The sequence below is a fragment of the Atta colombica genome, unplaced genomic scaffold (assembly GCF_001594045.1).
Source record: "Atta colombica isolate Treedump-2 unplaced genomic scaffold, Acol1.0 scaffold98, whole genome shotgun sequence".
In the NCBI taxonomy this organism is placed as follows: Eukaryota; Metazoa; Arthropoda; class Insecta; order Hymenoptera; family Formicidae; genus Atta; species Atta colombica.
The window spans coordinates 551,526-568,211 of NW_017259592.1; the positions used below are offsets into that span (position 1 = coordinate 551,526).

Here is a 16,686-nt window from a genome sequence, read left to right on the forward strand (position 1 = left end):
TGTGTGTGTGTGTGTGTGTGTGTGTGTGTGTGTGTGTGCGTGTGCGCGTGTGCGTGTGTGTGCGCGTGTGCGTGCGCGCGCACATGCGCATATTATTAAGAAGATTTATTTGTAACAAAAATATAAAATTATATTTAAATAACTATACACAGCAATTTTAGAATAAAAAATATGTATATAAAAATGATAACATACCCAGACATCAGCTCTTGGACCATCATAATGTTTTCCTTCAAAAATTTCAGGTGCAGCGTATGGTGGTGAACCACACCATGTACTAAGTGGAACACCAGGTGTATATTCATTACTAAAGCCAAAATCAGCAATTTTTATATTATTGTCTGCATCAAGTAACAAATTTTCAGCCTAAAAATAAGTGGGAGATGCTAATTATATTCATACAATATACAAATTTGTAATAAAATTTGTAATAAATTTTATTAATAATTAAAATCGTAAAACATCCAATTTTAATATAACATAACAAATAGACCTTAAGATCTCGATGAACTACTCTTTGTTGATGCAGATAATGAACGGCAAGTACAATCTGACGGAAAACTCTTCGTGCCTCTGATTCTGCCATTCTACCATTTCGAACAAGATGATCAAATATTTCACCACCAGGAGCATATTCTGTCACTAAATATATCATTTTCTCTGTTTCCATTACTTGGTACAGTCTTATAATATGTGGATGTCGTAATCTTTTCATTATATGTACTTCACGAAAAATTTTTGCTAAATTTTCCTCATTTAGTTTAGTTTTATCTATTATCTTTATAGCAACCTATAACAATATAAACACAATATCAATATAATTTAATATTTAATAAGGATAAATGTATGCAAAAGATTCCAGTTGAAAAAAGTAAAGGTTTTGAACAAAAAATTACAACTTATTAACTTTTAATACACATCTTAGTTTTGGACACTCTTATTACACAGTTCATTCATTAGTATTCTCGATTAATTTTCATCACTTTTACAAGTAAACAATTGTTTTACAAGTAAACAATTGTTAACAACAATAGTTGTTAAACAATTTTTATGTATATTTGGAAAGTATCTTTAGAAAGTAATTGTACAGTTGTATATTCATAATAAATTGTTATAACTAAATACAGTTAACAGAATAAGAAAAATGTTCTGTTCCATAGAAAAATGTAAAACTCTGAAATAAAATATTTAAAGGAAAAATATAGCTATATCTTAAAATTGACATTCCAAACTACAAAAAGAAAGGTTCAAGTGGCTAACCAAAAAATTTTATTTTTTGTTATTGAGTAACTCGAAAATGATGTCTTTTTAATATACATAAATGGCTATAAATTGAAGATTTTGCATTTACACACATTTTAAACAATTTATTATTGCTATAGTTTTTAAAACAAACTTATAATTTATTAGGAAAATGTTCTTTATAACATTACAGACAACATAATATATAATATTACTGATAACATTTAACACAAGGATGCCAAAAACTATCATGTTTTTAAGAGTTAATATGTTGTTCTAAGATTAAATTATTTTTTTAAATATTCCCGCAATACAACTAAGAATTAGTTGAAAATAAAGAAAAAATAAAAATTGTTTAATTACAAAAAATGTACACTCTGCATACACGTTGGGTCATTTGACCTAGAAGTAAACTCGGAGTTATATCAGTTAAACGATACGTATGAATTGAGGTCGACAATGTACAAAACTTGTTCTCTAGATGCCAAACTTTTTTTAGAAATTTTTTAGAAATTTTTTTAGAAAAATGATCGATATTTGATTTCTAAGATGCTCTTAGCATTTCAAATAAAAGAAATGCGCAGAACACGAATGACCCAAAGGTGTTAATAATACAGTAAATTAGGAAAGAAAATAATGTAAATAAGTAAATAAATATTTATATAATCTTATGCGTATTTATTTAACAAATTAGTTTTAATAGTCTCCGGTCATATTATTATAAGAAAAACAAATAATATAATTTACAACAATTAAGATTTTTAGATCTTATTTTGATAAATATTTACCTCTACATAGCCAGCACCAATGACTTTCAAATAATTCTGACATTAATCTTCACTCTCAAGGATGTTAAGATCATCAACTTTTTCTATCGCTCGTTGTTCATTGATAAGTTATTAACAAAACAATTTTAATAAATAATAGTAGATAATTTTTTAAGATACAAATTTCTGAATTCTTTCAGACAGGGAGGAGTGAGGGAGGAACCTTACATAGCACGGAAAATCAAACGCCCCTACATGAGAAAAAATTTGGCTGACTCCTCAGCGATGAAATCTACCAACTCGCTACAAGCGATTGCATTGATTCCAATGTGAAGCTTCTACGGTTCTAACTTGGCAGTGATGCTTCGGCTTTTCGCGAGTTCTTCTAATCATTTAATGAGGCACGTATGCTCCACTGGTGCATGCTCCATAGATGACAATATATATCGCACGTATTTTATTTGTATACGAATAAAAACACACATCACTCTATGCTGGAACCGGGATAGCTCCAGCGTGAGCGCTACGGGATCAGCATGCCGATTCGTGCTTACTCCAGGAGTTCCAAATAAAAATTTTTCATCTGAGCAAGGGTGTCTTTGGGTAATAACATCATTTAATTGTTCAGATTATTAAAATTAATAACATAAAATAAATTAATATAATTGTTATGTTGTTTGAGTAACTCTCATTAATAAAATTCATATATATATTACCGCTTCCTTTTTTACACTAATATATTATTATATAGAAAGAATAATGTAAATAAAAAATGTATACAATCACTTAAAAAGTTCAAAGTTTTTTTTTCCTCTTAAATAGTGGCACGTACTGTCCTGACATTTTCTTATATTTTATAATAATAAATAAAATAACCTCAAATCACTTATGACAAATCTATCATATAGCTTTTATAGACTGTGTAAATGATAGGCTTTTCTGCGCATATAAAATTCGCCTCAGTCTTGAATGTGGCGAAAAGTTGTCGTCGAGACATTCTTCTCAATCCATTCTGATCGACTCGTAATTTGGACAAATCACCCGGTAAAATCAAATGCTTCTGAGAAAAAGTTATCGTCTAGGCGTTTATTCAGAACGCCAGTTTAGTTCTCTCTCTTTTGTTTCGTACAAGTTTGATCATTCATCGAACTGAACTCGCTCGAACATTGGTACTATCAGGGGTCCTAAAATAAATTTTGTCCTAGGTAGGCAGGGGGAGAGGTAAACCTCACTTCCCGTGGAAAATTGAATATCTCTAGACAGGGGAGGAAGGTGGGATGGATCTCACTTCGCACGGAAAATCAGATATCCCTGGACAAAGAGGAGATAGGGATCTTGCTTCGCGTCGAACAACTCTAGTCTAAGTGTGGAGTGAACTTGGGCTTAAAGTGAAATGGCTACTTTATCTCATTTTATCAGCATAAAAGAAAAGCATTATGTAAATTATACATATAACAGAGTACACGTAGAATATATAATAAAATATCTTATGTCCAAAAATTATATACTATTGCTTTGTTAATAACTTTTCAATGAACAACAAGTAACAGAAAAGGTTGATAACTTTTTGATAGTCAATGTCAAAGTCATTTTGAGCTGGCTGTGTAAAGATAAATATTTACTTTCATTTTTATTATTTGGTAATCGTGCTTTTACAACATAATGACTGCAAAATGTGGAATTTCAATAAACATACAACATAATCAGAACATTTTTTTATCCCATTGTCCTACAAATATTTCGTATCTTTCGGTCCAACAAAGGAAATTTTCTGGATTCAATTCGAATAAAGGGCTAAGACCCATGAGAAGCGCAGATTGGTAGACTACGGAGGACTTTTGAAAGACATTCATTTGTGGTATTTTTTTTTCAACACTATTATAAAATTATTTCTCCTTTTTACAAATTTTATTTCCCAATGTGATAATTTAGTTATAATTGATTTGATAGTTATGATTGATTGATAATTTAATTATGATTGATTGATTTGTATGATACCAGACAATTGCATAGCACATAACGTGTTAATTAAATTCATTGTACAAAATTCCGCTGCCCGAGATTAGATAGCAAAATATAAAGAATCACAATGTTGTGTTATTGCGCATTTTGACAATCGATATAACCAATGATCATATATTGATCATTCCCGATAACGGACTTTATACGTGAATTGTTAAAAATCTTATATTTGGCTCATTGCTAAAATGCAAAGCTTAAACGCAATTTTCCGCAAACTCGATTGTTGCTGTGCCAAAATGCTTAATCTAGTATTCGGGCTACAATATACTTTCCCCATTGAGAAAGAAACGGTGGAACGGAATTTTTTTTCAAATTTTATTATATATCATGGTATATCTTATATATATCTTTATATATATCTTAGAAACATATATAATATTTCTAGGTAATAGATCTAGAAAATAGATCTAGGTAAATGAAATTCATTGTCTGCATTTAAATCTAGCGATACAGTTTATTAGATTTGCTGTTTCTTTTTTAATGTGGATATTATTATTACAATTATTATTACTATTATTATAAACGTGGTAAATCCGCTTGTTGGAATAATGAAATGTTTTAATTGAAAGAATAGAATTTTATTTTCATTTGTTTTATTTAATTTGACTTCTAAATTTTTTTAGGGATTTCAGATAATCCTTTTATTTTTATTTGTTCCTCTGTGTTCGTTTTACTTTATGAAATCTATAATAATAAAATATTGTATTTTGGCAAATATGTATCTATGTTCACATGTAATGTTTGTTTTTTTAGATTTTTAGATTTTGAGTGCGTTCACTGCCAGTGCTGAAACTATACTCTGTTCAACGAAAGAATGCAGGAGGCGACTATACACTATACATTATACAACGTAACACTATACAACATTATGAAGACCTTCGCAAAACGAACAAGTTTTCGTCCGATCCGAAGTAATTCTCTCGTTGAACGGAATATATACAGTACATGTTACGTGCGCTAGATAGATATAGATTTTCAACACTGACAGTCGGGATCTTTATTAATAAGTCTGATGTTACCAGTTTGCAATTGTTTTCTAGTTTTTGCCTGTTTCAGTCGTTTTCTTTATTTCTTCGTGGTCTTTACATTAAATCAATTTAAAATAATTTATTTGTTTCATTGATATTGAATATAATCAAGCGTATGAATTACTTAAGACTATTCATATAATGCAATTTGATGTATATTTTATGTTACAATCTTTATATTTATTTCTAAATACATTTCAATTTCGCAGATAGAGTCGTTATTTATGCAATGTATTAGCAAACTATGAAAACACAAGTATTCTGTGTTAATTATCATTTTTGTAATTCAGTCCGCAAAAATATTGCACAGATATGTCTTTTTATTTTTACAATTTTATTTTTACTATTAATGAGTTATTTACTTCTATTGACATAAATATATTTTCATGATCTAGAACAGGTAATGGGATTACATTTAATAATTTATATTTTGGGAATGAAAAAATTAAAAGAAATTTTAAAACAATCAATATATTTTCTGTATTACAATAGGCATTGATAATAACTATTTTTTTCCATTTTCAGCTCGCGCGTTTATTTTACACAAAAGCTTTTATTTTACACAAAAAGTAGAGCCTTTCTGGCAATTATTAACTTACTTCTTTAAGACTTTCTATTATAGTATCGATAGGTGTTAATACAGAATTTAATATTTCCTCTTTTATCGCAACTACATAGGATATCATCCGCGTATCAATATTTACTGCACTCTGAACATGATAAATGATGAGATGATATCCAATACAAGCTCTACTTTACATCACATGCTAAAAAGCAAAGCTTTCATTGGATATCACTTATCATTCATCACGTTCAGTGTGAAATAAGCATAAGTCGAATAGTATCGCACTAATTACATCAAATGTTTTTGTATATTCATATGCCGTATGTTTGCTATTGTTCTCTCAATTTTTTCATTTGCTATAGACGTTTTGTTTTTGTGCACATACCCTTGCAATTGTATTATTCTTGTCTATCAATGAGATGATGTTTACTTTAATTATTAATTTCCAAGTTGATTCCACTTAATACAAGTTTTCTATTTTTCAAAGTATATCTCTGGATGATGAACAAAGCGTTGTATTTTGTACAGTGTTTATATGCTTGAATCCTCTAATAGTCTTTGCATTCCTACCGTAATTTTGCAACGCAATAGCATTAATTAATTCTTTGTTATTTTAAATTGTTTTCTCATTTTATTTCTTTGTTCTACTCGTTTGTTCGCCTGTATACGAGCTAATTTTAAACAATAAGACTCTTACAGCTAATTTTATTTTTAGACGCTATCATATTATATTTCGCTAGAAGTGCTCGCTGTGTCATAATCTTTCACGACTGTTACCTTTTCCCATAGGGGTTCGTTGGATTCGTTACATGCACTCTCGTCAATTGCGTTTTTCTCGCTGTGTGGTTAATTTGACATACGAAAATGTTTTAAGATTTCAATGTCAATTATCATATGAGACATAGCAGTGTCTCGGCGCTAAGACAAGTGCAGTGACATATTAGTGCGAGACCGAGTTATTTTACGCAAGCCAACAAATAGCGACAAGCCGAAGTTATCAGATCTCAATAACAGCTAAGCTGAATAATTTCTATATATGCTCAATCGATAGATTCCACTCCGATTACATAATAAAAACATTTATTTTTTCTCCATGTGCCCTACGAGCGGAGATTTTACGACGCAAAGTCCGAATCTGAAAATGTTGATTTAAAAAAATTTTATGATTTAAGAAAATTTTAACGTCGTCATTATCATCAACTCAATTTTAGCCAATAAGGAGTCAAATTTCTTGTATGTTTGCACATTTGATTTAGTATCCAGTGAATACAAAAATTTGTAATTGAGCTCCAAATTTATTCAAAATTTTCACATAAAAAAAATATAATCATATATTCATTCAAAATTTTGAGTTTTCAAAAAATATTCATTCACAAAAAACTATGAATATTTAACAAGTATTTATATTCATTCAAACAAAAATATAAATATAAATTGAAAAAGAAAGCTCCAATAAATCGTTATCTCCTAATTATATAACCAATATTTTGATGACTTTAAGTAAAAAAAAATTTATTTTATTTTATTGTAAGTTCAGATTTTATAAAAGAAACTTAGAAATTTTGAAAAATATTTTAAAAAGATATACATTTTTTATTTATAAATCTATCTATTTGATAGAGTACCCTACATATTTCGATAAAATATTTATAACATTACTATTATATAATTCCGATTATAATAATGTTATAAATATTTTATAGGATATCTTGAGCGCGACGTTTATTATGGTCTGTGGAGACCCGAGATTATTTAATCTCAATAAAAATGTTTTTGTCTTATCTAGGTTAAACAAGAACGCCCATCGTATAAGTCGAGGATTAAGCGCACGATGAAATCGTAGCCATTGTTTTTATAGATTTTCGTTTTCTCTTGTAGGCTTGCAAGCTATGTGCAGATAATACAGAATAAAAGTGAATACGAAATGAAAATATTCGTAATTATATTTAAAATATATTCGTTCAAATGGAATAAAAAAATATTTATTCATTTCTTAATGAATAAAAAAGAAAAATATTCGAATGAGTATTTTCATTCATTTTTTATTCATTTATTCGAATATTCGGATACACTAATCTGATTGCAAAAAGTTACGAGCAGTGATGCCAGATTCCGACTTGCCACTTGGCACGTGTATGAAAAGTAGAGATAGTTGCCAATATCTATAGTTATGAGCCCATGTACTCAACTGTAACTACAGCTAATGGCATCTATTCATTCCCACCAAGCAGTAGCGCAAGATTGAATCTAGCAATGGACTTGCGAGAGGCTGACACGCCTCATGATGTTTTTTATTGCTGCACTTTCTGAACTGGTACACACAGCAATAAAAATACCTGTTGTATGCATATTACGTGCGTAAATATGAACGTAGACGCGCGTGCGTGCGTGCGTGCCTTCCAGCACAAATGAGATTATAATGATGTAATATGTAAATAGATTCGCTTGAATTCGCTTAAAATCATAAACGTTTCGAAATATTTTTCATTTAATTTATAACTTATAAACTTATATTGAAAGGCATGCATAGCATTAACCATGTTCATCTTTACAATGAAAAAGCGATTTATTTATCATCGATCTCTATTTATTTATAACTTAATACATAACAAAAGGAGACCGAACGGAAACAAAATTATACACTATACTTGTTAACTAAGCTAGGAAATGATAATGACAAAGAGATCTATTCGACTTCAATATCCATTTGTAATCTAAAATTTAACAAAAGAAAATCGGATAGAAACAAAATTTTACGCTTATATTTGTTAACTAAGCCAGGAAATAATGATAAAAAAGCCACTTATTTGTCGATTTTTATAATTAATTTATTCATAATTAATATTAATAATAAATTAATACAATTATAAATTTAACAAAAGGGGATCAAGAAATTAAATTATACTGATACTACACTATAATGACATTTGTTATCTAAGCCAAGAAATGATAATAAAAACGATCTATTCGATATCGATCTTCATTTATTAAATCATTCCATTAATATGCTTCGCAAGCAGTACATGTGGCACAGAAGATTATATGCTCGCATTGGAAATCGAAGGATGTGAGTTTGAGATCTGTCGTACTGCTTGCGAAGCATATTAATGAAACAGCTAATCTACGCCATTCAAAGTAGATCTGAAACTTAACAACTGGAAAAAGTCAATACGGAAAAATCGCCGAAAACGAAATTTCTTTTTTAACCTGTACAATTGCCAAGAAATTTGGCATCTAAATCCAAGGGCGGGCAGGCGGGCAGGCCGGTCCGCCCATCCGCACGCACGCACGTATCGCACGTACGTATCGAGTGTTTTAAACCATCAGTATTTCCCATTTAAAAACATGGGAAGTGATTATTTTGAAAAATGTTTCAGACAAAAGAGTGATGGGGATTAAGCAATGATTATATGAGCATATGCGATTGACCTTGAGTGGCGTTGTGAAGGTCATATCAAGATCGATTTGAATTTTTTAAATGGAAACCCATAACTTTTATTACATATTCTTGTAGTTCTCCTCAAAGTGTTTTAAAAACACTGGTTACAAACTCTTTTTAAGTTAAGTCTTTCTGATTTATGAGACTTCAATATTTCAGTACGGGCCTTAACAAAAAGCTGACTTATAATTTTAAGGCAGTGTCTTATAACTTAAGTCTTATGTCTTTAATAACACACAAGAACTATCTTATGACTTGTGGTCTCAAAGATATATAAATACGAAATGCCTTTAACAGGCCTTCTACAATAAGCCATTAGTCAGAAGAATTGTCCAATCATAGTCGTCAATTTTTAACTTTTGACTTCTGATTTATGATTAATGGATTTATGATTATTGTAGGAGATCCATTAAACATAAGTCATAAGGCAGTTCTTGTGCGTTACCCCGGATCTACAATAGATTTTTAAGTTTTAAGCCATAAGGAATAGACGAATCACAATTAATTATTCTCCTCGCATTCGATTGTAGTTGGTTAATTTCTTACGACTTAAGACTTAAAACCTATTGTAGATCCGGACTTACTTAAGACATAAGACTGTCTTAAGATTATAAGTCAGGCTTTCTGCTGCAATCTTACTGGCATTAGCATTGCCTAAAATGTAAAATCTACTAGGAGATCACACGGTCGCAGACTTTAATCGAGTACTACAAAGGGATGTAAATCCGATCGTGCAACCTCCAGTGTATCGAAAACGTCGACGACAGCTACAAAAATATGCAATAAAAGATATGCGTTCCCACTTAAAAAATTTAAGTCGACTTTGATATGACCACATATACAAAGTGTCTCAGAAATGGGATAGGTGCCGCATTACGAGCATAGAAAGGGTCAAGGGGAACAAAAGTCATACCATTTTGAGATATTCATTGTAGTTTCGAATTAAAAAATAAAATATCTAAGCCAATGTGCGATGACGCCGCGCCGCGCCGCGCGAATTTGTAGCCTAACGGTCTCACTAAACAGCGGCGGCGCGTTGCGAGGGTAAAGCTGATCCTTCGCCACTTGGCATCTTATGTATTTTGCCGCATCGCGCCTACACTATCCAAAAATGTTATTTCAGCTAAAGATTTCTTTACACATTTGTTATCGTTATTAATCACGTTATTTAGCACGATTAAATATGATAATATTAAATACGTTTTAATACAATTAGGTATGTTAAGGAATGTAATGTATTTAATAGCGTATGCTGATAGTCTCGATACCTTTCCACTTGCTTTATTACACGATGTTTTTACTTACACTTCGAAACATACTTTGTCAAAGCTATTGTGTCATTTTATGCTACATTTTCCAAAATATTATTTTTTGTTCAAGCGTGTACACTTAGAGTTACAATGTAAACTCGCGTAGACAGCCGCATTGTAAATTCAGATATTAGATGTACAACTTTGCTTCCGCCGTTTTCCTATAGATGGCTTTAGCGGTAAGTGGTGGTCGAAATAAATAGATCATAGACGTCATACAATAAACTTGGGCATCTGTCAACATAACCCCATAGAAACATTAGTCGATTTGTGTCTGCATCATAAAGTTATTCTCGATTGAAAATGTCAGTTTACGAGCCAAATTCTCGTCATTTGCGGGAGGTTTTAATTTTTTGCTTCAATATGAAGAAATCTGCGGCTGAGGCTCATCGAATGCTCTCAAATACTTATGATGAGGCCGCTATTAGTGAAAGAACGTGTCGTAAATGGTTTCAACGCTTCAAGAACGGTGATTTTGACGCCAGGGTCATGCTCTGTATTTGGTGGGACCAGCTCGGCGTAGTGTATTATGAACTGTTAAAACCGACTGAAACAATCACAGGCGATCGGTATCGAACGCAATTGATGCGTTTGAGCCGAGCATTGAAAGACAAACGGCTGCAATACAACGATAAAGAGACACGATAAAGTGATTTTGCAGCATGACAATGCTCGAACCCATGTTGCGAAAGTGATCAAGACATACTTGGAAACGAAATGGGAAGTCCTACCCCACCCGCCGTATTCTCCAAACGTTGCTCCCTCTGACTATCACTTGTTTCGATCAATGGCACACAGTCTGATCAACACTTCCGGTCTTATGAAGACGTAAAGAAGAAGTAAAAAATTGGATCGATTCGTTGATAAAGATGACCAGTTTTTTCGACGCGGGATTCGTACGCTACCCCAAAGATGGAAGAAAGTAATGGCCAGCGATGGACAATACTTTGAATCATAAATGTATAACCAGTTTTTTACAATAAAGCCTCGAATTTCGGAAAAAAAAACTGCGGAAGCAAAGTTGTATACCTAATATATTACTTTATTTATACATATAAATATTTAAAAAATGATATATTTGAGATTCTTTTTTACATGTTTCTTGCTGTTTAACAAGTTTAATTGTACACTGTTAGAAACGTTCTTAAATTTTATTTATCTTTAATGTCTACTCTAGTAAATAAAATTTAAATTTTCTATAACTGCAAAGATTACACAGACCGATATGAATTTTGACCTAAAAACGGCAGTAATGTAATTTCGAAGGTTTGGCGTGTAACCAAATCCGTAGTCCAAATTGCTCTATCACATTAGGTTTTCGAGATATTCCAATCTAAAGGTGCCAAAAAGGCCTATTTCAGGAATTTTTTTTATTAAAATTTCTCATAAATCTGATGTGATGGAGAAATATGGGTAGCAGATTCGAATTCAGCATGAAAAAAATCTACGAAAATCACCTATAGTTATAAATAGGTCAACACAGTAAAAAAAAGGATATATTGTAGGTATATTCACTGATCTTAGCTAATTCGGGATAAATGATTTTTTTTTTCATTTTACTATGTTGAGCCATTTATAATCGTAGGTGATTTTCGTAAATTTTTTCATGGTGAATTCGAATTTGCAGCCCATATTTCCCCATCGCATCAGATTTATGAGAAATTTTAATCCAAAAATGTAATCCGAAATAGATCTTTTTAGCACATTTAGATAGGAATATTTCGGAAACCTAACATAATGGAATTTGGGCTACGGATTTAATTAACGTGCCAAAAACGGGGATACACACTTTTCTGGATCAAAAAAGAAATATTTTTTTATAAGTTATGTACACGTTAATGATTTAAGATTGCAGTAACTGTAAAATTAAATATATTGAAAAAAAAATTGGCTTTATTATAATGTTGAAAAGCTCCTGACACCAGCTTAATATTATAATTAGATTCTAAAATCAAAAATATGAAATATAATATTTAAAAATATAATGTTTCGTTTCAAAAATCGATTTGAACTTGATCTAATCTTAGTAACGCCACCCAAAATCAAACTGATAAGATCAGTAAATAAATCATTTTAAACTATACAACTTTTTATAAAACATTTTTCTGAGAAATGCTTACTTTTCAAGATATTTAAGAGATCTGGGACTTTTTGAATACCCTATATATAGAGTGATCAACTGAAGGAGCCGGCACATTATTCCTCATGAAAAACTAAGTCGAAATGTTAATAGCGAAATGTTAAGGTGTCGGTTTTTGAATGGTGAACCTTTGAAACTGTCCAACCATAGTGTGTAAAATTCGTGTCGTCAGACGCGGCTCAATCAAGCGGCCGGTCGCACCTTTTAACGGATACTGCTAAACATCACGATACTGAGTATTAAGAAGATTCCGCGAAATCTCTATTAACAACTACTGCTGCATTATTAAATTGAGCCAATTTAATTGACGAAAAGTAATTTCAATTGCAAATTCGATAAAATATCATTAAAAAAGTGTGTTTTTAAAATACACATTTAAGTAATAAATAAATTTTAATAAATTAAGTATTAATTAAATTATCCAAATAAATAATATTATATCAAATACGAATTTCAAATGTAAATTTTTTTCTAATATTGCTTGTAACGAAACTATTTGAAAAGAAGTTTTAGAAATGTTCGTTGACTGATATTTTTAATATTATTTGTTGAAATAATTTAATTAATATTAATTTAATTTATAAATATTTGTTTATTACTTAAAATGTGTATTTCAAAAATAAGTCTTTGAGTGTTAGGCAAGAAAAATGCTTGTGTATCAAGAATGCTATTAACATAAACTTAAAAATCTAAAGTAAGTCACTTTTCCTGAATTTTTTGTGATGCTGATCAGGAATTTAAAGTCAGAATTCCAAAATTCAAAATGATCGACTCAATATGACGAACTGAATATTTGAAAATTTCGATCTTTTTCGCTATCTATGCATGAACTTTTTTATGTGACAAATTTCTTAAAAAAACTTTGGAACTAGAGTTTTTGAGATCGCTGATTATGAACTTCAAATTTATAATCAGCAACCTCAAAAGACCTTAATTACAAAATTTTTATGGAATTCAATTTCGTCAAATAAAAAAGTTCATGCAAGTCAAAAATAATCAAAATTTTCGAATATATGATCCACCATATTGGGCTCATTATTGACACTTTAACATTTTGCCATTAACATTTTCGACTTAGTTTTTCATCAAGAATACGTACATGCTGGCTACTCCTATTGGTTTGGATCACACTGTATATATGCAGAATGCTCCATTTAAATCGACCATCTGAAATATCTCGTTTATTTTTGAAAAGATGCCAGGTAGAACATAATAAGGACAGATTCTATCTAAGGATAGATTCAAAATCCATTAAAAGCTTCGTAAAGTACAGACTTTACCCTTGAAAAAAAAACTTTTAAGTGATCATTTTTCGCGGAGTTACACTTATTTGAATTTATGCGAAATTTTGATAAATTTACCTATGCGATAATTTTGTTGACGAGTATATTTTGAATAATAAATAATTTAATCCTTTTAACATTGAGATTATCATGACAATCACGAATATGATTGTTTTCCAGCTAGAACACAGAACATTACATTGTGTTCCACTGTGTACTTGTTGGAACACAGTTTCAACATCAGAATGCATTGTAGCCTTCCATTTTTATTTTTATAATTATATTTAATATATCAATAAGATTTATGATTTTCATTTAGACTTAAGTTATAATTTTTTTTAAAATTGGTAATTTTTAGCGTTTTATTGCAAAATAAGTTACCAAAAATAATAATTTTTTTAATAGTTGGTAACATTAACACATTTTACGCGCTCATATTCAGCTTTTTATAGTGTCGAAAAAATAACACTTTGTCATAGTTGGAACACTTTGTATAAGACACAATGTCATCCGTGATGGAAAACGTCTTATGTAATTAAAAAAATTAAATTATTTATTAACACTGAAAATATGTATTATAAATAGATTTGAATTCAATTGCACTAAAAATATGTAAATTGATTTGAATTCAATTGCAGTGTGCACCAGTGTTACACTAGTTTTCCCAATGAAAAAAGCTATTAAAAAAAGCTGTCAGTGTTTTACTGAAAAATTTAGCTATTTCTCGATATGTATTTCCTTGATTTTTTTGTTTTGATAACTATATTTTTCTCTCCATTAATTAAATGTTCTTTTATCAGCATTCTTTCGTTAATATTAAAAAAACCGAATCAAATGTCAAACAAATATTAACAAATTAAAAATATATTTTAATAATATGAAATAATAAATTGAAAGAAAAGACTCTGATAAAATTAATATAACATGAAAACATCGAAATAATTGCTAGACTATGAATTTATAATATAATCTAAATAATATAAAAATACTCTCAAAAACAAAATGTAAAACAAAAAACTCAAGATGTTTACTTAAATCCATGTACATACAAAAACGTAAGGCAGTAAGACGTAAATAGTAAGCGAATTGGTCAATCACAGTAGAGATCATAAAGCTAATAGCGAATCCAATGTTATAATTTCCTTACTGCTTACATCTTAGCATCATCAAAATTAACCATGAGTTGTGAAACTGGGCCTAAATGAGGGTTGGTGAAGGAGACCCTTACTGCCTTACGTTTCTGTACATACCATAGGCTTTATTCTTGAAACTATAAGTATCATAATCTGATGAACCTAACCTAACGATATTGAAAACGATATTAATGAGTAAAACAAATTTTTGAATAATACATGAAAAACAATAGAAGGTCATTGTCCTAACATTGCCTACCGTTGCCAGGATATCTACTTTAGATTTTTAAAAAAATCTATTCCAGCATTTATATTAACAAAAACAAAAGATTCTTAAAATCAAATAATAATACAAAGAAAATAAAGGATATAATTAAAATTTTCTCATATGTTAAGAATTTTATAACTGACTCTTATACATCCTTCATTTTTTTTATATTAAAAACATTTGTTTACTTTTGTTATATATAATATTATATGTCCATTAATTCAGTATTCACGGATCATCCCGTACGAAACACAAAAATCAAACAACGTTAATCAAGGTACAGCCTGAGATGGATGACTGCTTAGAAACGTATAATAAAATTATAATTTTTTCAAAAAAAATTTTTTTTAATTATAATTTTATCCCAATTTCTCTTTCTCTGGAATGTGATACTAATTAATAAATTAATAAATTTATTTTATAGCAGTTTATTTAAAAATTGAAAATTGGTATACAGGATATCATACAAATGATCATCCCTTTTTATCTTATAAACTAACAGAGATAGACCTAATAAATATGGATTCAAATTAAACGGCTGTAACTAAATTTTAAATTGTAATCATAATGATTATTGAAAAAAATTACGTTAGAAAATGGAGGATATGCATCATTTTTGCACAATAAATTAAATATTTTGATATAATAAAAGTTGTAGCGTCCGTTCTAACGACTACAATGATATATGATATAATAAAATCATTTTACAATTTATGCAAATTATTTCGGTTTAAAGTTTGGCGGGTTACTACCTTTTCAGTTTCAGTCCTGCGGTGTGACCAACTTCTGACTTCTGACTCTTGCATTAACAATTGACATGTAACATATTTGATCAGATGAAAATAAGTTAAGTGTCAATCAATGCGATTAATCAACCTTATTAAAACTTACTATTGTCTTTCCATTTTAAGAATTTTGTTTCTTTATCATTTTTAATAGATAACATATAAATATAAAAGCAATGTATTGATAAAATTAATGTATTTAAATATGAATAAAGTCGGCGGCACATAATGCTTGTTTTCCTGCTAAATCATGTGTGTTAGCCGTGCTGGTGACGCTGCTAGAATATGGCTGCTAGAATACTGCGTGCTACCATGCTACTTTTCAATGATAGATCCGATGCTATTTTTCTTACGAAATTTGCCGTCAAATAGGTAAAGAATTTATGTTAGGATACATAGATGCTATTTAAGAAGATAAAGACAATATTTAACGTACGTTTTATGTAGTAATATTAATAAACATATAAAAAAGTAAGAATAAATTTATAGGAAAAAGCTATTAGAAGGCTATTGGAAGCTATTAGAAAGCAGAGATTAGCTGCGGTTATTCTTACGTTAACAACTGAAGAAAAATAAAAAAAAAAGAATTTAGGCGAGAAAGTGGTTAATGCGTAGAAACATAGTTCAAACCTCAACACCCGGGAAAAAAATGTTAATTATATATAATTTTATATAATTACATAATTATACATGAAACATTTTTT

At 29.8% G+C, this 16,686-nt stretch overlaps 1 protein-coding gene across 4 annotated transcripts in view; it reads right to left on the minus strand.

Moving 5' to 3' along the window:
- Positions 1–16,686, minus strand: part of LOC108693785 (serine/threonine-protein kinase SIK3-like) — a 214,862-nt gene that overhangs the window by 180,532 nt on the left and 17,644 nt on the right. For all 4 annotated transcript variants that reach the window (XR_001932039.1, XM_018202925.1, XM_018202924.1 and 1 more), the window contains exons 2-3: positions 494–790; positions 196–366 (exon numbers count right to left, since the gene is read on the minus strand). Coding sequence is in view for 3 of the 4 variants with exons in the window: in XM_018202925.1 (XP_018058414.1) it covers positions 196–366; positions 494–790 (468 nt within the window). In the remaining variant the exon portion in view is untranslated. The remainder of the gene's footprint in view (positions 1–195; positions 367–493; positions 791–16,686) is intronic.